Source organism: Perca fluviatilis, chromosome 22 (genome assembly GCF_010015445.1).
Source record: "Perca fluviatilis chromosome 22, GENO_Pfluv_1.0, whole genome shotgun sequence".
NCBI classification, from domain to species: domain Eukaryota; kingdom Metazoa; phylum Chordata; class Actinopteri; order Perciformes; family Percidae; genus Perca; species Perca fluviatilis.
This window is the reverse complement of record NC_053133.1, coordinates 10,358,257-10,384,632: the sequence shown is the minus strand read 5'-3', so window position 1 is coordinate 10,384,632 and position 26,376 is coordinate 10,358,257. Positions and strand designations below refer to the sequence as shown.

At 40.2% G+C, this 26,376-nt stretch overlaps 1 protein-coding gene across 1 annotated transcript in view; it reads left to right on the top strand.

Annotated features, from left to right (window-relative positions):
• LOC120552310 (receptor activity-modifying protein 3-like) overlaps positions 1 to 26,376 on the top strand; it is a 54,918-nt gene that overhangs the window by 14,620 nt on the left and 13,922 nt on the right. The window contains exons 2-3 of the mRNA XM_039790231.1: positions 23,906 to 23,935; positions 24,381 to 24,540. Coding sequence (XP_039646165.1) covers positions 23,906 to 23,935; positions 24,381 to 24,540 — 190 coding nt within the window. The remainder of the gene's footprint in view (positions 1 to 23,905; positions 23,936 to 24,380; positions 24,541 to 26,376) is intronic.

Genomic DNA, 26,376 nt, shown 5'->3' with positions numbered 1-26,376 from the left:
CACGCCTCTTTATTATCATAAAAACATTGCATTTTTTTCTTAAATTAACATAAAATTGACAATAGTACAGTATTAAATAGTTTTCCGGATCTTAGCTAATATTAGTAATTAATTGTGGTTAAACAAAGAAACCGCAATTACGTAAAACAATTGCGATTATAGGCAATTATAAAATAATTGTTACAGGCCTACCCTACAAACAGTGTAATAGGTTACATAATTGCATTTCTCTCCAGAAAGTTTCCCATCATGGATCCTATCTTCTCCACCAGGGCATTTTATTTCTGTCTGTCTTCGTCATGGTCATCCAGTATTCCACCTCTTCTCCTCCCCCTTTTCCTGCTTTTGTTTGCCAAGTACCCAGAGTTCCCCTCTGTCTTGCACATCTGGGTCATTCTCCAGTCTCCCATTCCTCTCCCTCCTCCTTGACCCCTAGATTCCACCCCACCCCACCCACACACCCACCCACACACACACACACACACACACACACACATACACAACCCCCACATGGAAGACTCCACTCTTACAGAAACAGCCTGGATGCTTCCACTCAGGCGAGAGAAGGGGAAAATCCTCCTGGCTTTCTCTTGTACTCCAAGTAAAGAAGTGATACTCTTCTTAATTTGATCCTTGAGAAGCCAGTTTTGGATTGAAAGGGATCCATGGGCAACATGCACTGAACCATAAGAATGAAATATTGTGCCTTTAGTGCAATATTCACACTCCAGATTTACCTATTTTTTTATTTATTTTTTACTTTTTCTCCAAACGGCTCTCTCGTTCAATCTCCTTCAGAGTTTCTGAATTCATTTTGGTTTGCCTCACCTGGCACATCAGCTGCTCGCTGAATAATAATTACTCATCTGTCAATCACTGTGACCTTTGCTCACTGTAAATCCCACACGCCTGTTTTTAGTGTGCAGTGTGAGAATAGAAACGGATCACATAGTTTACATTCTTTGTTTTCTCATAAATGGGATGTGATTGCTTTTGTCTGTGAGGGAAAATAACTTTAAAACTAAGACAAAGATGGGTCTCTCCTGTGGCTGTGGGCCTTTTCAGAAAAGTGGTAAACATCTGAAGCTTTTCATCAAGGTGGCTTCAGAGCAGCATCAGCAGCAGCATACAGCTGGTATTCGTGGCTGACTGAGCAGAAATGAAGATTTATGTCCTGTTTAAGCAGCAGTCTTCTTGGTCATTGGCATAAAGAGAGACCGAGACATATAGAACAGATTATAGAAGACACAGTGTCATCTACCGTTTTTTTATGACCTAATCCAAGAGTTTGCACCAGTAACCTTTCTGTCACCTGTTTGCTTACAATACAGCTTATTGGGCTCCATTCCAAGTTGGGAGAATATACGGTAGAGAAAATCCAGAAAACACAAAACCATAGTATAGCTGTTTTTGTCCTGCAATTTATGTGTTTTGGTTCGCTGTTACTGCTCTCATCAGCATTATTTCCAGCAGCAGCAGGCAACTGTTTTCAGCCCAAATAAGCTCTGATAAACCCACTGTATGATACCTGCTCATCACTTAACAGCAGACAGACAAAGTTAGCAACTAGCAACATAGTATTTAGCAGCTAAAAGCTAGGTATTTTCTTCAGAAGTTTGTAGAGAACAAAAACAAAAAAGGAGAGGAAACTTTGGACTTAAAGCTTCATGTAGCCCAAAAAAATGCAGCTTTAAGTCTTTGTAAGATATTCTTGTTGCTGATACTTATCTTTTTCCAAAAACAACGTCTTATTTACTCAGGAAAATCCACAATCCACACTGTCAACTGTTCCATTTGGAACTATTTTCTACTGCATGAAAACTGTCCCTTTAATATCTAATATCAGCTGTTTATAGACCCTCTGTATGAAGAAGGGTCTTTCAGGAGCACAGCTACAGAAAAAAGAATTCCACTCTCATAAGTTTTTATTTGTCTGTGCCACTGAAGAGTTTTGTTACCTGCAATAACCTAAATGCTGCCTCAGAGGCTTTTCAACCATGAGAAGAAATGTATTTTGGGGGATAACAATGGTGTCACGTTCCGCTCCTGTGTCTAGTTTTTGTTTTGTTAGAGATTCATATTTGTTTCAGAGTATTTACACAATTCCTGTTTTATTGTGAAGGTTCCCTGTTGTTTCTTGTGTTGTCTGTTTACTTCCTGTTGTTCCCATTCCCGCTGTTAGAGATTGTGTACCCCGCCCTAATGTTTTGCACCTGTGTCTCATTGTCTTTTCTGTTTAGTGTATTTAAGTTCGGTCTTCCCCTTACCCCAGTGCGAGATCGTCTGCTTCCCCTATGTACAGCCTTCGAGCGTTATTTCCTAGTGTCCTGAGTCCTTTATCTGATTGTTTATTCCTTGGTTTTGACTTCTGCCTGTGTTTGGATTTTCCCTTTTGCTTGCCACTTTTGGACACTTTTGCCTGTGAGTTTATACTGACTTTTTGCAATAAACATTTGCAAATACGTACCTGAGTTGTGTATTGTGGGTCCATACGTTTGTGAGCTTGATAAATGGAACATAGTAATTTTTGGATAATATTTGAAAAAGTATAAGCTATTGATCAGTGACACTAAATTTAATCAGCATTGTCAGTGCAAATATATCGGACTTCAAAAACCTTTATTGGTATAGTATAAAGGAGTTAGAGCAGGGACCATAAATACAATATGTCTACATGAATAGCTTATTATTGGTTGAGGCCATAGGCGTAATTTACAGGGGGGTGGTATAACCCCCTCCAATAATCAAAACCGGCCAGTGCAACCCCCTCAAATATCTAATAATAATTTCCTTTACATAAATGAAGACATTTGCAACATAACTTGATGTGGAAAAAGGCATACATTGTTGAAGAAGAATTCATCAAAATGCAGGAAATGAAGTGTTTAATATGCTAACATTTTTTATTTTGCTGTATCAAAGCTGTAGCTTCTGCCTTCAGCTTGTTTTATCCCAGTCCAACTTTCTTTTTAAAGCTGCTACATGTCTTATTTCAAAATGAATTTACACATTGATTTTGATACATTAGCATTGGTATCATAAATTAATAAGATAAGAGCAGAGGAGGCCGGGTAATATTGCTTTAGAGCACAAAATGTTGGCATCCTTTTTTTACATTATTACATTACATGTCATTTAGCTTACACTTTTATCCAAAGCGACTTACAATTAAGTGCTTTCAACTGTGAAGGTTCAAACTCCAGACAACAAGTAGTAAGTGCAAGTACATTAGCTTTAAATAAGCAAAGCTACAAAGAGACATGAAAGTGCAGGTTAAAGAATTTATTTATTTATTTATTTTTTTTATCTGAGGTGTAGTCGGAAGAGATGTGTTTTTAGCCTTCGGCGGAAGATGTGTAGGCTTTCGGCCATCCTGATGTCGATGGGGAGCTCGTTCCACCATATGAGAGCCAGGACAGTGAACAGTCGGGATTTTGTAGAGTGATTAGTTCTCCCTCGCTGTAAGGGGCAGTTTGGCTGATGCAGAGCGAAGTGAGCGGGTTGGGGTGTATGGTTTGACCATGTCCTGGATGTAAGCTGGGGCTGATCCGTTCCTGGTCCTGTATGTAAGTACTAGTGTCTTGAAGCGGATGCGGGCAGCAACTGGTAACCAGTGAAGAGACCGGAGGAGCGGTGTAGTGTGAGAGAACTTGGGGAGGTTGAAGACAAGCCGAGCTGCTGCGTTCTGAATGAGCTGCAGGGGTCGGATGGCACATGCAGGCAGGCCAATCAGGAGAGAGTTGCAGTAGTCTAGCCGTGAGATGACTAGAGCCTGAACCAGAACCTGAGCCGCCTTCTGCGTTAGAAGGGGACGTATCCTTCTGATGTTGTGCAGTATGTATCTAAACGATCGTGTGGTTGCAGCAATGTTAGCAGTGAAGGAGAGTTGGTCGTCAAGTTTCACACCCAGGTTTCTAGCAGTCTGGGTTGGGACTACCACAGAGTTATCTATTGTTATAGTCAGGTCTTGGGTAGGAGAGCCCTTCCCTGGAAGGAAAAGGAGCTCAGTCTTGTCAAGGTTGAGTTTCAGATGATGTGTGGACATCCAAAAAGAGATGTCAGTCAGCCGAGATACGTGCTGCTACTTGAGTTTCGGACTCAGGAAAGGAGAGAATTAGTTGGGTGTCATCTGCGTAGCTGTGATAAGAAAAGCCATGCGACTGAATGACAGACCCGAGAGAGTTGGTGTACAGAGAAAAGAGGAGAGGGGACCCAGGACTGATCCCTGAGGAACCCCAGTTTTGAGTGGGCAAGGCTCTGAGCTAGATCCTCTTACCCGGTAGGTTCGGTCTGCCAGGTAAGATGTGAGCAATGAGAGTGCAGAGCCTGAGACACCCAGATTCTGGAGTGTCGAAATGAGGATCTGGTGGTTCACTGTGTCAAAGGCAGCATAAAGGTCCAGAAGGATGATGATGGAAGAGAGAGAAGTTGTTCTAGAAATGTGAAGCTGCTCAGTGACAGCAAGGAGTGAAGTTTCTGTTGAGTGGCCAACCTTGAAGCAAGACTGGTGGGGATCAAGAAGGTTGTTCTGATGGCGATAGGTAGAGAGTTGATTGTAAATGGCACGCTCAAGAGTTTTGGATAGAAATGGAAGGAGGGAGACGGGTCTGTAGTTATTTACGTCAGAGGAGTCGAGTGTTGGTTTTTTGAGTAGTGGGGTCACTCTTGCCTCTTTGAGGGCATCGGGGAAACAGCCAGTTGACAAGGAGATGTTAATGAGATGGGTGAGGAAAGGAAGGAGGTCAGGAGCAATAGACTGGAGAAGGTGAGAAGGGATAGGATCCAGGGGGCAGGTGGTTGGGCGGGCAGAGGTAATCAAAGTAAGAATTTGATTTGGAGATAGAGGGGTGAAAGAGGAAAGAGTACTGGATGTGATGGATGGTAAAATGATTTCAGAAGGTGTGGTGGAGAATGAAGAGCGTATGTCATCTATCTTTTTTACAAAGTAGTTGACAAAGTGGGTTGGTAGGAGGGAGGTTAGAGAAGATGGAAAAAAGTTTTTTGGGGTTGGAGAAAGACGATTCAATTTTGGTTTGATAAAAAGAGCTTTTTGCTGCAGAAATCAAGGCGGCGAAGGAGGAAAGAAGAGACTGATAGGTAAGCAGATCATCTGGGTGTTTAGATTTCTGCCATTTCCTTTCCGCTGCCCGTATGGTTGATCTTTCTGCACGTACTGAGTCAGATAACCACGGCGCTGGGGAGGACTTGCTAGCCTGTCGTGAAGTAAGAGGGCAGAGAGAGTCGAGAGAGGAGGATAGAGTAGAGAGTATTGTCTCTCTATTATTGAGTAGTGTCTGTGGCAGCGTTGGGCAGCATGAGTAGGAAAGAGTCAGATGGAGGGAGGGTAGATAGAGTAGGCTACTTGCCGCCAGAGAAGAAGGAGAGAGTGAACGAATATTACGGCGGACAGGTATGGTGTCTCTTGAGATATGGTTGTGAGCTTGGGAGAGTGGGAGAGAGTAAGAGATGAAGAAATGGTCTGAGGTATGGAGTGGAGTAACAGTGAGGTTGGATGTAGAGCAGTTCCTGGTGAATATGAGATCTAGGTGGTTGCCAGCTTTGTGAGTGGGTGGTGAGGGAGAGAGTGAGAGGGCAAAAGAAGAGAGAAGGTGTAGAAAGGCAGCCGACTTCTCTGTCTGGATGTTGACGTCGCCCAGAAGTACCAGCGGAGGACCAGTTTCAGGGATGTTTGAAAGAAGGACATCCAGCTCCTCCAAAAACTCCCCTAGAGCACCTGGTGGACGGTAGATAACAATGATGACTAGTTGTACCGGATGAGTTATGGTGACAGCATGAAGATAAAAGAGAGTGGAGTGAACTGTGGCAGTGGGTAGAGAGAAAATCTCCACTTGGGGTTAATGAGTAGGCCTGTCCCCCCACCTCTCCCAGTGGGTCTGGGTGTGTAGGTGAAAGAGTAGGCAGAAGAGAGAGCAGCAGGGGTGGATGTGTTAGTCGGTGTAATCCAGGTCTCAGTGAGAGCAAGGAAGTCAAGGGATTTCCTGCTGGCAAAGCCAGAGATGAACTCAGTCTTGCGAGTGGCAGACTGGCAGTTCCACAGGCCACCTGCAACAAGGTGTTGAGTGTGTGTGGAACGGGTGGGGTAGGTAAGAGAGTCAAGGTTGTGGAATTGTTTCGAGCTGATGCGTGGTTTGTAGTATCTCCGAGAGGAAACACGGACAGGAATGGAGAAGCAGTAGCCTGGATGCCAGCCGAACTTAGCCCCGCCCACAAAATTCGAGGTCGGGAAGTTCGGTCTGGAGTCGCTCCGTTGAGAAGAAATTATTGCCCGAACAGGATCTGTTCGGACCAATCAGATTGTCGGACAGATGATCAACAGTAACAGAATCAACCACGTCACCAAAGAACGCTTGGGTTGGATTTGTTGAGATGTGTAGATTCCACCATCGCGTCTGTTACAGAAGATATCGACAGCACATTCATTTTAAAATCCTCAGCGGAGGAGCCTCAACAACTGCCCGAAAGCACAGTAGCGTTATATGGTGGAGAGAGATGGAGAGAGAGAGCGTTATATGGTGGAGAGAGATAGAGAGAGAGAGCGTTATATGGTGGAGAGAGATAGAGAGAGACTGAAGAGAGAGAGCGTTATATGGTGGAGAGACATAGAGAGAGACTGAAGCGAGGGAGCGCCCAGCGGCGCTAGAACAAAGCCGTGAATCAGAGAAATAAAACGTGTTTTCGCCGATTCATCTCTAGAAATGCGTCTGTAGCGAGCATGTCACTATCACTAACGTTATCCACATTTATATTTACACGCAACAAATGATATATCCAGCTTCAAAAAGGTCTAAAAGTCGGAAGTTAGAACGAATGCATTGTGCAAAGAGTGGTTGCTATGGAGACGATACACAGTGTTGAGTTCTGTTGACGGTTGAGTTGAGTTCCGTTGCTCTGATTGGATGTAGGTCTATCCAATGAATGCAGAGGCATTTTTTTTCCTGGTTCGGTTGGAACACGCCCCATAATCACAGCCCAATGGAGCGGTTTCAGACTCATATTCTGACTAGAATCTGAGTATGACCACGTCAGGCTAGAGAAGCAGCACATTTCAGAATAAAGACACCGAGCAGTGTAAGTGAGATATGAGATATCAAGACCACTTAACTTCCCGCTTGACCTCCCACGAAGACTCCTGCGTAGACTCCTTAGTCTTTGTCCTCTGAGTCTTCGTCAAATGAGGCTGCCGCTGAAGCTGCTGCTTTACGCAAATGCCAATATTAAATACAAGGTGGTGATTGGTGTTGGCTACAGGTGGGAGGCCACACCAGGCAGTCAAGGCACCTGAGAATCGTCAACCTCCACTCTCCAAATTCACACTTCACACTAAACTAGTTTCACCTTAAGAAACACCACTACATTTTTGCCTAACAACACAAGCAATCCAGCAAGAAACACAGTAGCAGCAGAATAAAGTAGAAGAAGTAGCAAAAAACCCAAATAAAGTAAGTACTTAGCTTAAATTCTAGCAGTCCAGTAGTGAGTTGCTTCAGAAATCGAAAGCACTCTTTCAGCCAAAGAGAAAATAAACTACCTCAAGAAGGAGAAGGGGAGATAAGCAGCAACATCCTCTCTAAAGAATGTGGGAAATACTTGTGCTAACATGTGTGTGAGGCTATAATAATTATTTGATTTTGTTTGTTCATCATGCTCAATTCTCACAATTAGTTGAACACTGGTAATGGTCAGAAACGTGTTACTTAAAGCATTTTTCAGAAGTACAATTGTGTGAAATTGGCTTGCTCCCTGTGTGCACATCATACATTTCAACACTTGACAGTCACTTTGAGTCTGCTTCTGCCTGCTGTAGTTAAAAGGCTTTCTATTCATCTATATGCAAGCTATCTGCCAGTGACCTCAGTTGGATAACCTCAGTCATTGTTTGAGGAGCTATAAATTCCCCTGGATGGAGAGGAGAAAAAAAATTAGAAAGATGTAACTTTATGCTTTTAAAAGCAGACACTTCTTAAAAAAAATTACCCTCTAAGGAATATTCAGGTGATTATTGAATATTTTCCTGTGTGAAATAAAAGGAACAGCTTCTTTTAGGTTGTCTTATTATTGTGACATTTTTGTCAAATTTCTGCAAAACAATGCCTCACAAAGGTTTGATTTGACCAATATTTTAAACCAAGATATCAGTTCTATTCCTTTTCTTCCTTCTGGCCTGCTTGGATGTCATCCCAATGCAAACAAAATAAACATTTCCCTCGGAGGCTTGTGTTCTTATTGAGCTTGCTTCAGTTGTTTTTCTGCAGATGGTGAACACATGGGGCAGCGAGGCTTGAAAAGCCAAGAAGTCAATGAACTAAATAACTAACTAACTATATTCATGCCATTAATCATCTTTGCTCTTCATTGTTACTACAACAACTTAGGCTCGTTAAGATAAACCAACACATCTTCTCTCCTCATAAATAAACACTGAACAAAAAATATTTGTATTTATTTTTAAAAAGATTGGTTTGATTAAACAATTGTAGGCTAGTTTTTTACTACCAACAAACAATTTTGAAAACATGATGTTTGGTTTCACATACTGCAGTTATTCAATTGCATATTGTTATCAGAATTAATCAATTCTATTCTAAAAAAAAAAAAAAAAAATAAGTCCAAATTCTTAAATGCCATACTGTGTTTAACTGCCCTTCAAATTATATGAATATAAACACTGGTGCTATTTTTCTTTCTCATTATAAGGATGCTACATAATATTTACATTTATTACACGGCTTGGTTGAATCTGGCGGCATTCTGCCGTCTGCCAATTCTTTATAACAGACCGTTGCTAAGAATGACAGACCGTTGCTAAGGATAACAGACCATTGCCATGCATAGCAGAGTGTCGCCATGGTCGCAGTTCTGATCCCTCTGGAAGACAGCCATCAAGCCGCTGAAAAAAGTTGGGTTAATTTATGAGCTGTGGCAAAAAGTGGAGCAAGATCCTGTCTCCAATCCAGGCAGTAGCTATGTTTCCATCGACCCGTTTTTATCTGAATTAAGTGATATCGAATGAAAAATGCCTTATGGAAACAGTAAAATCCGACTGAATTTCATGAATATCGACTCAAATGAAATACGTTCGGTCTCATCGGATTTTCTCTTGATCGATATACAGCTTATGCAATAAACGCTGATGGAAACGTTATTTGCCGAATAAATAATGAATTGCGATTAAGTTTTAGGTCATTTTATGGTTGCAACCCGCAATAAAACGAAGAAAAAGAAGTTTCAGTTCATTTCCGCCCAGTATTTCCGCTCTGTTTGCAAAACAAAAACAGATGTAAGTGGACAAACGAGGAGACGAGATACTTTTTTAATTTAACAGAAAAATATAACAGCTATTTTAGATAGCAAAAATCTAAGAAACGCCATCATTTATCAGGAGCTCGCGAAGGAAATGACCAACAGTTACGACAGGGACATTAAACGCTTAACTTGAAAAAGCTTAACGGGGTTTAATGTATCTAAACAACGATGATCATCACCAGATTTATCATGGTTATATCTTGTCATGAACACTTAAGCCTGTCAAAAAAACTAAATCGAAATCCAACGATTATAGAAGTTATCTCACGTTAATATTTTCTTCATCAGTGGCCGTATTAATATTATTAATATGGCGAGGAAAAAGCTTAACGTGGTTTAATGTAGCCTACCTAAACAATGATCAGTGATTACCAAATTTCTCTCTCATATTGCTCCTCATAACCACTGAAAACTGTAAAAAACTCGAACCCAAAGTCCAATTATTATGGACATTATCTGACATTAAGCGTTTATGCAGAGCCTATGGAAAAAGCTTACGTGGTTGAATGTACCTAAACAATGATCAATCATCACCAAATTTCTCTCTTATATTACCCATCATAACCACGGAAAACTGTCAAATAATCTAACCCAAAGTCCAATTATTATGGACGTTATCTGACATAAAGCGTTTCTGCTTCAGAGCAGCGGAGTGGCTGGGGGTTGACTCTCCACGGTTCTCATTTGCTTTATAAGTCCTAATGTGAAAAAGCTTAACGTGGTTTAATGTACCTAAACAACGATCAATCGTCACCAAAAAAATCCTCTTCTATATTGCTCATCATAATCACTTAAAACTAACCCAATGTCCAAATATTATGGACGTTATCTGACACATTAACGTGAGATAACTTATAATCGTTGGATTTCGATTTAGTTTTTTTGACAGGCTTAAGTGTTCATGACAAGATATGACCACGATACATCTGGTGATGACTGATCGTTGTTTAGATACATTAAACCACGTTAAGCTTTTTCACGTTAAGCGTTTTAGAATGTCCCTTATGACAAGCTGTGGGACGTCCTGCGGAGTAAATGGAAGGCGCTCAAACAGCGATACACGGCCCAAAAAGAGAGTTGTCTCGCAGCGGTCGGAGGGAAAATATAAGGCAAGTTCCACCTTTTGATGAGCTGGATCAGATCCTCAGCCAAAGGTCCATGGGTAGGTAGGCGCAGCTTGTTTTAATATTAACAACTACTTTTTCTAGCAAAACTTTGTTCGCAAAAGTTTGCTTGAATCTTGTGTGATTCAGTGCAAAAATGAATGGAAACACCATAAAATGTCTCAAATCAATTCGATATACCAATTTAATTGCAAAACAGCATGTGACGTCATTACGCACAGGTTTTTATTCGCTTTAAAGCTGTTTGATGGAAACACACTTTCAACAGCTTTATTCGCATGAGTTTTTTTTTACCGAACTTCAGATAATTCGATTGACAAGTGGATGGAAACTTAGCTACTGACAGCAGATCTGATGAGCGCCTTTCGCTACATCTTTATATACGGTCTATGATTGCGATGCAGTAACTTCAGCCGTAGGGACAACAACAAATTAGTTACATTGCATCATCATGTTTGCAGGTGTGTCAACTGCAGCGCGCCTGTGCAAGAAGGAAACCCGATGAATGAGGACAAAAACATCAACATACACATTTCCAACAGGAATGTTCAGTTTAATGTGAATTCAATTTGCCAGGGGGTGGGGCGTCCACACAGCATTCTGGGATGGGAGAAAACTCGGGAAGAAACTTGTTTTGGTGGAACGTGTACGTTCAAAAAATGTTTTAGTCGTGCGAGAGAAAACTCAGATTTGACATATTGTCAGAGATCTGAGGAGCAGTTAACCATACTCCTCAAATCCACCGGAGTTTCAAATTGTAGAGGATGTAGACTAATGTTGTGTCAACCCACAGTGAATAAAACAGCGAGCTGGGTGAATTAATTTGTCCACCTCGCTAGAGATAGCAGGGCAGCTGCACCCCATAACAGCTGATTCTTGTTTTGATTCATTTTGACAATAAAATATAGGCCTACGGCTACGACAGCCCATAAGGTGGGATAAAATGCGTGCCCGGACTTGTGGCTTTTGCCAGAAATGTATTAGCTGCGAACAACTGGGTAGCTGGTCACTGGAACAAGGTCAGCACACACACTAGTCTGCATCAGGACTGTATTCACCATAATGACCACCTCGCTCTACATTATCCCTTACATAATTCATGTTATAAGTATAAGGTCTTTGTAAGCATGTAAATGTCTGTATATTCCTCCTGACTGTGCTCACTGATGTTCACTTCATGAAATGTATTGTGATATTCATTTAAGAATATGAAAAAAAATCATGAAAAAAAAAGATGCAGCTGTCCTTCAGCTGATGTCATATTTGGCCTTATTTGAAAATAAACAAAAATACTAAACAATTATACATTCTAGAACACAAAAGGATTTCTTAGGAAGGATCAGATGGATCATGGATCAAAGGCATTGTGTCTTTATGATGTCATTATTGGATTGTAATGACATCATGAAACGTTTAAAAATTCAAGATTGTAGATCTGTTCTCTTTACAATCAGATCTGTTTCAAAATCAAGATCAGACCTGTTTAAACTTCAAGATCGTATCGTTTTAAAAACGTGCTATTGAAAAAAAAAGTATTGAAGTATTGATAGTTTCGACAGCCTTAGAGTATACAGTGAAGTATTGATAGTTTCGACAGCCTTAGAGTACACAGTACCTATACAGCCTTAGAGTACGCAGTACCTATAGAGAGAAACACAAGGTAAGACTAATACACTTTAAATTGGATCCTTTTATTTAGAAAGAGGAAATCACAATGAAGCCGATGACAAATGCTACACCTACAGCCATGGATAAACTACAGACCGAACTACACAATGCGAAAACTCATGAAAATCAGTTGATGGCAAAAAACAAGGCACTGAAAAAAAAGGTTGAAACCCTTGCTAAAGACTTAGAAAAAGAACAGATTCATGTGGCTGAGCTAAGAAAAGCCAATAACAGACAGGACTTGCATGTAGGCAACTTAAGAAAAGATCTACAGGAGGCCAAATCTGCCATAATGTTCTTAGAGACAGAGAAGGATCGTAAAAATAAAGAGTCAGAGCATACAATTATGCATCTCAAAACTGTGTCAAAACAGTTTGAGGACAAATTTCAAATTGAGAAGGAGTGGCGACAACAGAAGGAGGTAGAACTAAAAAAGTTTAATGACACACTTGAGAAGAACAAAAAGCTAACCCGACAGAGGTTGGCATTGCAGCATGAGGTGGAAACCCTGAAAGGATCTAAGCATTATGGCGTCAAAGAAATAGACCGACTTAGAGAACTGCTTAAAAATAGGGATGAAGAACTCAAAAAGACAAACACAAACTTCAGTGAAATGAAAAAAATGAATATGTTTTACCAAAACGAAGTGGGAAGGCTTACCCTGACTGAATCACAACTCGAAATGAAACAAGAAAAATGTAAGAACCAAGCCAAAGAACTTGAAAAATACGAAAAACTAAATAACCTTTACATAGAAGAACGTTTTCACAATCAAATTAAGATCAAGAATTTGCAAAGTGAATGCGACCATTTCACAAAGTTGTCTAAAGAACAGGAAAACCAGATGTCTAAAATGCAGCAAAATATCCAAACCCTAATGAAGGAATCAGAAAAACACACAAAGGAGACCAATAAGCAGTTTAAATTCAGAGAACAACTGGAAGACCAACTGAGCAGGTATGTTGAGCTGAAAAATAAACTGATAGATAAGCAGAATGAGATCACGAAACACATTGAGTCCAGAGACCCAGAAATATTACAACTTAGAAAAGATATTTGTGATTTAGAGACAAGGCTAAAAATGGAATCAATCCAAATGAGTAATGTGAAGGCTGAAAGAGACCTTAAGCATAAACAGTACATTGAGGTTCTGGAAATTATACCTCAGAAGAACGACAAAATTAAACAAATGGAGAATATAATCACAGACAAGATTTTTGAGATAAATTCAAAGAACAAAAAGCTGGACATGGTGGGAAATAAATGTGCTTCTATGAAGAAGGAGCTGAAAAGAGGGCAGAGCCAGCTGGATGAAACAAAGTTGACACTGGAAACCAGTATGAAATCTGCTAAAGAGGAGCAGGAGCGGGTAGAAAAGATATTGGCCAAGATCGTGGCTGAAAAAGACAAGTTGGAAAAAGAGCTGCAGGACAACAATGTTCTGGTAGAGCAACAGCAAACGAAGCTCAACCTCCAGGCAAATAAGAAGAACGAGCTAGAGCAGACACTTAAAGAATATGAGACTGAAGTTAAGTGTCTCAGGCAGGAGAACAAGGAACTTAAGCAGGCATTTGAAAACAAGCCAACAGCGAGGTTCCTGATCTCCAGATCACTGGCGGGGGATAAGAAGAGTTTTCTCACATTCCTTCTAAGGAAGATGCCAGATACGCAATGCCAGTACCCGCACTGTTGGAAAAATCAAAAGCTTCTTTTGGAGAAAAAGAACGAGGAGGTTAAGAAGCTGAAGCGCATGTTGGCGCGGCGGCCGGAGCACGCAATAAAGATGTTGCAAAGGTGCCAGTGGGATAAGAGAGAGCTTAAAGAAAAGTTAGAGGCATCCCAGGGCGTCCTCATGGCGTACCAGGAAGATAGCAAGAGTCTGAGAGATGAGAAAAAGAAGCTGACAGATACCTTGAGGAAGGTCAAGATCATGGAGTGTGGAGATATATCAAGGACCAAATGTTTATCCCCTGTTTCCAAAAAGTCTCATTCCCCCTCTGAGGACAAATTAAAGGACATGGGTGAGTCCCGGATTATCTCAAGGAGCACTTGCTTCCCACTCATCTTAATCAACTCCGAGCGTCAGTCTAGAGAGGAGTTCAAGATCGCTCCGCTGCCTCCGATCTCCATAAAACCCTGTGTTGTGGAAGAAAAACCAGGCCGCATCCAGCTTACCCAAGCTAAAGCTCTACCTGCAATTCAAATCCGCTCCCTCCCATCTCCATAAGACCCCTGTGTTGTGAATTAAAGGGAGAAACTACAGGTGAATAGTGAACATATTTTAACTAATAGATATCACCATGAAATGTCCTCAGTTGATATTTTTACATTAAGAGAAAATATTTGTTGTATTACAAGTTTTCTGTTTAAAGAAATACTATGTAACTTTATATAGTATTGCTTTAAAATATGCATTTGAGACATTATCCAATGCTACCTTTTGGTGTATTTAATGGAAATCTATATGCGCAAATAGTCAAAGTGAAGTAAAATAAACACCGAAATGTGTATTTTGGAGGTTTCTTCCCCACTAGTCTGAAAAATGATGTTTTTGCCTGTAGTGTCTCCCCGACAAAAAACATTTTCTATTTTCCATCTATGGTTCCTTTCTCCGCGTGTATGTTTGGGTTTACTCCGGGCGCTCCGGTTTTCTCCCACAGCCCAAAGACATGCAGGTTAGATAATGGGACAGCTGTGGCTCAGTAGGTAGAGTGGGTCGTCCACTAATGGTTTGATCCCTGGCTCCTCCTGTCCACATGTCATTGTCCTTAGGCAGGACACTGAACCACTTTTAAAAACGTATTGCACTAAGGATTACTGAAGACATGCCCTGAAATGCCATTGGAAAAGTGTTTTTCCATTAGCTTACTCGAATAAGGTAATAGGTAATAGGGTTGGGTATTGTTTGGTTTGGATACCGGTGCTAAAGCGGTACTTTTAAAACGGTACCGGTGCCTTCATACCTGTGTGGGTTTCCTCTGGGTGCTCCGGTTTCCCCCACCATCAAAAACATGTACAAGGTTCTCCAGTCAGTGCCCTTGATCAAGGCACTGGCTCAGATCTGGAGTTGGTCCCCGGGCACTGTGATTGGCTGCCCACTGCTCCCTTGAGGGATGGGTTAAATGCAGAGAATGGATTTCGCTACATGTATGTGACAATAAAGTACCTTTACCTTACCTTACTCGTCATCCTTTGTTGATTCAACGTGCTTTGCGGTATTAGAACACATTAAAGACAGAAAAGGGACAACAGATGCATACTGCAAATACAAATTACAGTAGCAATTGCAATCTTTAGGTACACAGTTTTTATCAGAGCTTTAAGCTCTCCCAGGGGAAAACCAATCAATACGCTGTAGTGTGTTCTGAAGATTCCATGATCAGGGTGCAAATTAGAACCAAGTCCTGAGGGAATCCTGAGTACCTGGTAGAGCTGCCATCTAGTGTAACGAAGAGCATAACAGCTGTTGGTGACGAGTGACAGGACATTACGCAGATGAAGGGATTTCATCCAACAAGGCTTTGTAAATGAAAATATACCAATGCTGCTGTCTCATTAGGCTTAATGAAGGCCAGGAAATCAATGTGTGATTGACTGATTGACTGAAATAGTTTGTTGACATTGTTTATTGTTAATCCATTTTGGTCCTGTTAGTGGTTGAGGAAGCATATCTAAAACGTATGTATGACTATAAAACACATGCTCTCCTTACGTTCTCCAAAGACAATTACGCTAGCAATGCATAAAAAAAATAAATTAAAAAAATAGCCTCAGAGAAAAGGTAGCTGAAGGCTCTGGCACACGTAACTCTGCATTGTGGTAGTGTAGTGTTCAGGTAGGGTAATTGGGTACTATGATCTCTTTTTAAATTCACTTCTGGATTTTACAGGGAGCCAATGCAGAGAAGCTTATACGGGAGAAATAGGATATCTTTTACTACTTGATCAACTGGAGAGTATTAAGGGACTTATTGTAGCAACCTGATAATAAGGATTTGCAGTAATCCATCCAGTAACAAATGCATGGACCAATTTGTCCTGCATCTTGAGACATTATTTCATTATTAGATTATAGCTTATATAAAATCAAGGTAAAAAAACAAATAAATATGTTTAAAATACATAAAATAAGTACGTAGGTACAAACAAGGTAGAGAAAGATAAAAATATTGGGTAGAAGGGTAGAAATCTAGACACACCCTAGTGGCAGCAAATTTATTTTGCAGCCAGGGTCAGTCTAGGCACTCTCCGTTGGCTTGCGAGCTGGAAAACCCAAATTTTGGTCAGGCCAATCACATCGTGTATAGAGTCGGTGGGCGGACTTATGGCTGCTGCTGCTGGGAACAGCGGTCTTCTGGAAGAGTTGGAGTTAAGCTTTTCTTTGAGAAAAGAACAAAGAACGGCACAGAAATCATTCTTAAAAAAGAGTTTTGCCGACCGGATACAGCAAAAGTTTAATCTATCAATTAGCTTCGCTACCTTCTTCGTTGCTCTTCCTGGTTGTAGCGCTATCCTATTACGTGCAGAGGGAATTTGAAAGACAACTTTATCCCGCCCCTCGGATTGAGCCCTGTCAATGGTGAGTTTCCAGACCCAACATCTTGATGTGGGTCTGGCTTGTCAGGCTAACAAAGGGGTAGAACCAGTGTGGCCACATCACTGCTAATGCTACAGGAACCTCAAAAGAAAAATAATAAAAGAAAATATAACAACAACAAAAAAATTAATAATAATAATAATAATAATAAAATCAAAGTAGTCAAACTGTGGTTATGGTGAACTCTTTAGAGTTATAATTTTGTATTATTGATTTATCCCAATTCTATTATCAACCAAACTTGTGTTAGTGTTAAATGTGGACAATCCAAAATGTCTGCCCAAGGAGTTAAAATTAAAATGGTTTAAAATAATAAGTATTTAGCTTTTTTTTTTTAAACATTTAAATTAGACATTAACCACCTTGTTTCCAAGCTTAAAATTAAGTTTCTATATAAATCAATTATTGATAGACCATGTTTTTTGGATGTTAAGGAAGCCAATGTGCATTTCTCTCCCCCTTTCCTCCACTCTTCCTCAGCCTCTAAATGTCCACCCTTACCTCTCTTTTTTCCCTCTTCTCTTCTACGTGCCAGTATAAACCTCAGCTGATTTTCAGTGACTTAATTTGTCACAAGTAGAACACAGATGCCACAGCAGGAAGATAATGAGACAAAAGGACATCTGATTTATTTCCCTTTTAATTTCTCAGATTAGATTTTGAACACAGGACACATTATTGCTGTAGGCATAGATACGGATTTGGATAAGACCTTCTTCATATCCTGTTTGAAATTCATTATGCAATCTTCCCATGTGTTTAAACTCACAAATTAAATTTGCAGAAAAAGTGCAGCCAAATGCAAAAAAAATGTTCTCTCTAAACAAATCGGACAGATATTACGAACCATCTTCAGCACTTGTGTTGCGATTACGGCGACGGCGCAGACCTGATATTGTGATTTAAGGTAGAGGTTGTTAAACATGCCCTGCTTCCTGTGCCTGTGTTTTGAATCTGTTTGGACAGTGCTGGCAAATTATCTACTTTTCTTCATCTTCTATTTCCTCTCATCTATATTTATCTTGACAACCTGAGGGGATGCAGCGTGACAGCGTGCCAACTGGGCCGATACATGACTGGCACGCTGTTAACCAGCGTGTAACATCTTCAAACACCTTGATTTAGTTTTTCTCCAAGTTAAAAATAGCTCTGCTTGGCCTGCATAATTCACATGTGTAATGCTGTTACCATGTAGCGCTAAGGCTGCATTACAGTTGACTCGACAGTTCTAGTTGAGTGCAAAAGATTGCTTGGTTTAAAGCTCGCTCCTTATCGAGAAGTATTTAATGATTCTTCCTGCTCAGATGGAAGTTGTTTTTTTGTGGATTTGATATGGAAGCTTGAGTGAAGCCAGTAATTCCAGCCTGTTAGCATCTTGCTAATTTTAAACCCCCACATGCGGAGAATCTAATGAATATCCTGCAGTAAGCCTATGGGTAATTGCTTCCTTTATACAGTACATTAAGGAGCAAAATAAGACTTAATTATGCCATATTTTTATTACGTCTGTCTTTTTAAAAGTGGTTATTGCTCTATAAGAAACATGTCCTTTCAAATTAAAGCATCCCTTTGACAAAACAAGGGCCATGCACAATTGTATTCAAAGCCAGAGCAGAGGATGTTGTTAAATAAGTTATTAAAATTTTAATTTGCCTATGATGTGAAACTTTGATGCTGACATGCAAGCAGTTTCCCCTTTTCATAATCGTATGGGCTTGATCCATGAGCATCAGAATCCGCAGTGGCCAGGAAAGGCTTCATTAGCATAACTGTGAAGTTGAACCTCAGTCAAGAGGAACCTGATAAATGGAATGAAAATAGGTGAGAGCGGCTGGATGAATGAACAACTACGAAAATCATCCATCCACCCATTTCAGTTGTCTATAGAACCCCAAGATTAAATTGCTGTTCTTAATGAGTGTGAATGAATGCATTAATGTCAAATTGATTACTTTTTAAATGTTTCATTTGCATTTTTTACAAGAAGTGAAAACGCTATATGAAGAACAAAGACATCACACATCTGTCTCTCACAGCTCAGGTCATGCAATTCAAAGACGGTTTTCACATTAAGTTACTGCGAATGGACACTGGTGGTTTCAGTAATTTGAAAAGACATTACTACAATCTCCAACTCACAGCCTATACGTGTTTGTGATAGTAGAGGCAGCTACAGATAAACTGGTGGACATTGGTTGTTTCAGTAAATTGAAAAGACATTACTACAATCTCCAACTCACAGCCTATACGTGTTTGTGATAGTTGAGGCAGCTACAGATAAACTGCATTGCTGCTATTCATCCTCTCTGAACAGCTATGTAAGAAGTGCCAATGGAATAGTGTTCTTTGTGGTGATAGTCCCCGTTTTTTGTGCCGTATGGGGACTTAAAGCAACATATTGATATGTTGGGTAGTACACTTTGCTTTCCTGCCGAGATGATTAGGTTTGGGTTAGGGTTAGAGAGAGTTAAATGGGAAGACTGAATATGAAGCTACAGCAAGCAGCAGGTTAGCTTAGCTTAGCACAAAAACTGTGAACAGTGAAACAGCTAGCTAGGATTTCACCAAAACAAAACCCATCTAGTAGCAGCTCTAAAGCTCACTAATGAACCTGTTATATCTTGTTTGTTTGTTATGGACAAAAAACAAATTGTAAGAACATGTTGTTCATTGATACTGTAGGTCCTGATGTGCGTAAGCATATTGCTTCATTTCCAGTGCTTCCGTGTTGATCTTACCTTGCACAGCAGCTGGATTCTCGCGATATTACCAGATCACGCGGGATCATATATCACACGCTGTCAGGCTTCTAGATATGCGTTTGTGTCCGAACAGCAGCGGACCGAACCAATCAGCTTCCGCTGAGGAGCTACACATGTTTGGTCGAATACTTTATAGTAAAAGCGTAAATCAGTAATGTTAGACCGAAACATAGTTACTGTTAATGTTTACATTAGTGAAATCAATGACTACCATCAATTTACATTACAACTACAATGGTTATCTTAATCATTACTGTAGTGACATGTGTGAGATTTTGATCTTATTTAATCATTGTGATTATTATTATTAGTGTATGTTGCCGATGTTCTACCAGTCTGCTGTGGCCAGCGCTCTGATGGCCTCCGCCATCTGCTGGGGCAGCAACATCGGAGCCAGCGACAAACAGACTGAACAAACTGATCAGGAAGGCTGGCTCCGTTATTGTCTGCAAACAGGAGACATTTGAAGCTGTGGTGGAGAGGAAGTCACTGAACAAACTGTTACCTATCATGGATAACCCCGACCACCCTCTCCACCCCCCGACACTGGTCCAACAGAGGAGCACCTTCTCCAAGAGGCTCCGACAGCTTCGTTGTCGCACGGGCCGCTACAAGAAATCATTCCTACCACAGGCAATAAAACATTTTAACACCTCATTACTGGGTGCTAGATAAGACTCTTAGACATCACAACTGCAATCTTTATCATTACTACTTAAGCAGTTGTACATTTTGTATTCCCAACTTGTTTATATTTCAATAGAGATCCTAATTGGGAAGCTTTTCCACCCTGTGAAGTATACATATCTGGATTAAATATTGGAAACTGAATGACCTTTTCAAAATCTTTTTTGTGCAAATGTTAAAATTTGAATGTTTTGCATAACGAAATACTGGCAACTCGGTTCTTTCTATTGCTTATTTCTTAAATAAACCAGGAGCATATTAGCAAGTGTTGCACCCATATGTAATAAGCTGTAAAATATCTACATGTAATCTGTTTCATAATGTTGCAGCAGAGCTTGTGGTATCGTAAGTGGTTTGTTATCAAAGAGTGCATGTGGGATGTTTGGCTTTGCTGATTCTTGCCGCACAGGAGCTATGTACTCAAGATGTATTTATGTTGGATGTTATATACGAGATGTTATTTTTGGACTGGCCTGTATTGGGCTTATTGTTGGCAGAAAGCCACGTTTTGAAGTCAGAGATGGAGAATTTTCAAAGGGTGCTCTGTAACTTGCCATTATATTTGATTTGATGTATTGATTAGTAGACACAAAGGGCATATTTTCTTGTGATCTTAAGAAACGGTTTTCTGTCTGTGTCTGCCTTGAAGAGAAGACAGGAAGTGGATTAAATGTTTTGAGATAAGATTGAAAAAAAAACTATGCCTATGGATTAGACTTTGTGACCTCTGATAGCTCTGGGATTCTTAGGCAGAGCTCGATCCTATTCTAAAAAGCTGTCTGCAAACAAAGCTGAGCGTGACTCTTGTCACCACTTTTGTTCTGAAACAGCTCATATGAGAAGTCCCTGCCTTTTAAAGTTTTAAACCTTTGAAGCTTTTCCTTTTTTTTATTGAAACCCAACACTGCCAGGAATTCTGTGTCTTGGACGTTCTTTCTCATTCTTGTTCTTTTTTTTGCCAAATCTTTGAGTGCAGTTCAGTTTTTCAAAAGTTTTCCAAGGCTTTTTGGAAAACGTAAGTGACAGTACAAGTAGATGAGGCAGGTTGAGGGAAAGTGGAGACACCAAAAAGTAAAGAGCTAAACAATGGACATCACAGACAGAATTTGACGGAAAAAATCCTAATTTTCATTCAGGTCATCAGTGCAGCTCATCTTCGACGTGTCTGAGAGGTTGGGCTTTGCCATGAAACAAAAAAAGTGTATTTGACCTGTGCTCTTAAAATGTGTTTCCAAAAAACAAGTTGTTCCAGTTGAAGGACCCTAATCACAGAAAAATTAAATTAGGATTTGTGCCATCTACACTTTCCACTTGAACCACACATTTGTACAAAGTTTTGTGCTATAATATTAAAGAAATAGTTTGATATTTTGGGTAATACACGTATTAGCTTTTGGCAGAGAGTTAGTTGAGAAGATTGATATTATCAACTCAAAATTCACAACATGTCAGACTATTCCTTTCAAGAGTATGCAAACCGAACCATCGACAAGCGAAAAAGGTTCAGAATCTACTTTATCTATCTATAGTATTTAAGACAAACACACAACGTAAAATAATTTTATCCCATCACAAACACACCACCTCAAAACATCACCATTTGCTCAAACAGGAAAGTTTCTATATTTAGCACGCTAACAGTCTTTGTCCTACGGGGCGGGGTGTCTTTCACGCTTTGTAAGCATGGCACTTCAAAGGGAGATATACCTTCCTGTGCAGCGGCACGTTTAGCTTTGGTCATCCGTAACACTCAGCTGTGTTAAAAATGAGCTGCCCTGTGCAGGAACTTGGATCAGGGAACAGGGTGGGGAAAGGGAATAAAAACTTTGTATGATAGATGCACTTTTGTATTGGAGAGTATGAGGATTCCCCTCTTCAGTTGTCATTTTTCATTGTTGTTCCATCTTTGTTTGTTTTTTGACTCTCGCAAATGTCAACACAGTGCATGTCACAAATAATGGATTCGTATTGATTTTGTTTGTCTCATTCATTCATGACAATGGTCACACAAATGGATTATATACACATAAGTGAGATGATCTTGGTTCTGATGTGTCACAAATAATCTGCTCCAGTCAATCAGAACATAATATAGTTGTGTGTGAACATGCTCTATTTGGCTGTTGGCAATGTGTAGTCCAAACACACGATTACTTTTTAAAAGTTCTACCTAAAAGGGGGGACGCTATGTGGGTTGAGTGAACATAGGGCCTTAATTTTGATGGGGGTAAAATTTAATTGAAATGAGGGAACATTGGGCTGAGGGAACATAGCCTTTTTGTACTGTAATACATTTGACTGTGAACATTTATAACACACAGTTTTGGGGCAAAGTTAAAGCAAAGCATAAAGTGAAGTCCCTCATGTCCTGGAGCCAGCCGAGAGGAGGCACCTTCGAATGTGAAAGACTGTAGTCATCAGTGTTGGGAAAGTTCACTTTCTACATGAACTAGTTCAAAGTTCAGTTCACAAATTTTAAAATGAACTAGTTCAGTTCATAGTTCATACTTCAAAATTTTGAACTAAGTTCACAGTTCCAAAAATGAACTATTTCATAGTTCTTTTTTTTAATCACATGTTGCTTCAGTTCAATGTGCCGTTTCAGGTTTGCTGTGGATGTGACTGAAGTGCGGATTTTCTTTTTGAAAGCCGGCAGGCAAAGTTTGCACAGAAATGTAAGATTTTTCCCATCCTCACCAACCTTTAACCTTAAAACTCGTTTAAATGCTGCTTCGTCGCCTCCATGCTGCTTTTTTGTTTTGATGATGTATGCGGTGCGACACCGGTGGCTGGTTGGGTGTTTTTTCCGCTACAAATTAAGGCCTGTTTACGGTGTGTTTTAGCCGGGTTTTCGCCTGGAAGGCTCTATAGAAATCTGGCACCCTATTATACACCCTACTATAAACTGAGAGAGCGTGCCGTTCACAGACACCAGAATGAACGAGTTCACAGTAACGTTTATCAGGCAGTAATACAGTACGTTCAGTTCACGTTCACCCAAAATATGAACGAGTCCATGAACTATCGTTCAATGAACGCGTTCAGGCACAACACTGGTAGTCATACTGAGACAGTGTGCTTTGAGCTAAATGCATGCTGATATTTAACAGCTATACCGTTTACCATGTCCACCATTTTAGTTGAGCATGCAAACTAAAAATGAATCTGCACTGAATACAAAGTACAGCTGAGGCTGACGGGAATCGTTCTGCTGCTTCAATAGCATGGCTGAGAATGCAATGGATCCCAGGCAACAGGTCAATGGGTTGGGAAACCTGCGCCTTGCCAAGCCATGTGCATTTAGATTTCCATCCAACAGGATGGCATGGTAAAAGGTGCTTACCTTGATGAGATGCTGGTTCTCTGTAGTAAGAACCTGTAGTCCGCAACTCCTCATCTAACAGCTCACTGTGGCTGTTATCCCATGTGCAATTACATCCTGCATTGTGTAAAACTGATCTACTGTGAATTAAGTGCTGAAAAAAGCGATTGTTTATTTCACGAGATTATAACGAGCAATAACAGTCGGTACTACCTTTGGTTGAAAAACAATGCCAAAGCTGCAGTTGCCTAACAATAAAAGTTCCCATGTGATTTGCCTATGCAAAGCTTTTAATGTGAAACAAGAGCAATGGGAATTTTGAATTTGCAGTAACTTAACACAACAGATTTAGTTTAATGCGCCTCTAGTACAGGATCTGATACCCTTCACTCTAAATAACTTCTTATTTTGTTTCTTTACAGTCAATGCCTGGATGATGAGAGGGTTGTCAGGTAAGCATTTCCATCCATCCATCCATCCGTCTGTCTGTCTGTCCATCCATCCATCCATCCATCCGTCATATAAAATAAGATGGAACTGTCAGTCTCTTGGGAAAACTGAGCAACCTCAGGACACAACAAAGAAAAATAAGATTGTGGGATTGAGACGTTGAAATTGACATTTCCACTAATCCAAGAACTAGTGGGTGAAAATTAAAGTTATGATAGACAGTATGAAAAGGTTGCAGCTTTAGGACAGAACTTAATGAAAAAACAAAAAATGTCAAAAATGCATGCAGTACACAGCTCATAAATAATACAAGAATACAAGTCAAACGACAACGGACTTCCGTCTTTGTCATGTATTTCAGTTACTTCACTGACATGACTGTTTATCAGAGGCAACAGAAAGCAGGGTATGTGACCCAAAATGGTTTTCTTCTTTCTGTCCTTTCAGCCGCTGACAGTTTCAACATAGAGCCCACTCCCCCCCGGCCGAGGAAAGCCTGCAATGAGTCCCGTCTGAAGTGGGAGGTGGAGGTCTGTGGAGAGGAATTCAAGCGGGACATGGGTCACATAGATCCACACTACTGGTGTAACCTTACACACTTCATCAGGTACGACCATATTATATATATATATATATAGTTTAGCTGCGAACAAAATGCACAAAAGAAAATAGTATTTTAACCCTGTACCTAAATCAGTCAAATAATGAAGCATCATTTCTAATTTAACGCCACCTTAGAGAAAAAGAGAGAGCAAAGTAAGTCTTAGCTGAGGGAGCTGTGTACAGTTGGTAATGAATAGGCCTAGTGGAAATAGAACAGTGAAAAAACACAAGCATTGCATTGGGCCATACTGTATGATTTTATTTAATAAACTAATTGGAGGAGAATATAAAGTTGGTCTGAAGTATCAGAGATGAAAAGCTATTGACAAAAGATGGGCCATGATAGCTATTTGGACCATATCACATATTAAAATGCGTGCAATAGGAGGAGGTCCAGATGAAAATAAAAGTTGGTTTGAAGTATCAATTTTAAAAAACAATAGCAAAAAATTGGAAAGCTCTCTCAGCCATAACACATGCACTTTGAAACACTTGCTAACTTCTGCGTGTCTCCTGTAACTTTGCTCAGGTGCAGGCTTCACTGTTAGATCATGAGGTGAAAATCACACATGTGCAACACCAAAGTTATGCAGATAACCCTCCTGAATATTGAATTTAAAACTATTTACAATTCAGTGTTTTGGTTTTCATTTTACAAATGTTGCATCATGGAAGTGAAGTCAAGCTGCTTTGGCCTTTAGCACTTCCTGTACAGACAGCAACCAAGTGGTTACTGTTGGTACTTTGCATTTGTCTGCAACACATGTAGCAGAGGCATTCATTTAGACACCCACAAACACTGAATCAGCTCACTTATAATTTAATTTTGAGGCATTTCTCTCTGATTTTTCCCCCATAATGGATTATTAGCAGCAACACAAGCTCCTACTTCTTTATGTTCTTAAGGAGATTTTTGCTCAACAGCATGGGAATCACTATACCTGTTTGCTTTATTCTTAAAATAGGTTCTGGTGTTCTGTGCCATTGTTCAGACTCGAAAATTGGCCTGCAACAGAGAAAAGCATTTGGAAAGAGCCCATTAATTCTCCCTGTTTGCCCAAAATGAAGTGGTTGAGAATAGTAGTGTGGTAGTAGTGTAGGAGTGTGACAAAGTTTAATAGTAAAATTAAACGGTCTCCTTACTCTGCATTAGTCGCACAGTCTGGCTTACTACAGAGCAAATTTGTCATTTTGTATAACAACCAGTAGAAAGCTGTCAAAGATAAAAGACATCTGGACACTGTAAAGTCACCCATATTTTTAAGCTCTTATCTTTATCACTTCTCTTTTCCTAAGTACTGTTGTCTTCTTGTCTGAGTGATCTGTATTTTTAGTTTTAGTTAAGGGGTTGTCAGTCGTACACAGTGGCACTTGATGAGACAGAAGACTGTAATCTATCTGAGCCTCATGCAGCTGGTTGGGTGTCTGTGGGTGGGAGAACAGCTGGAGGTTTGCTTCTCAAAACCAAAGCTGTTTTTAAAAAAATATCTGAGCCCTGACCACCCATCTGTATCTATCTTTATCCAGCTTTTCACTTCATTCCTTCCACTCACCTTTGCCCTCTCGCATTCAACTTGTTTTCCCTTTAACTTCAGAGCCAGAAAGGGGAGGGAGAGAGCCATGAGACTTGAGTACACATACACATGAGAGCTTAAAATCAATGTCAAAAATAATCATCTGAGTCATAGATTTGCGGGGAGAATTCAAATGGTTCTAGGAAGAAGAACCACCTGCTTCATCCATCAGTCATGCTTTCTCATGATTTTCTTTTTACCCATTATTTCTTACCAGGAAACTCTGTCAGAGCGTCATGCTGATTTCCAGGCACACGGTGTTTTTT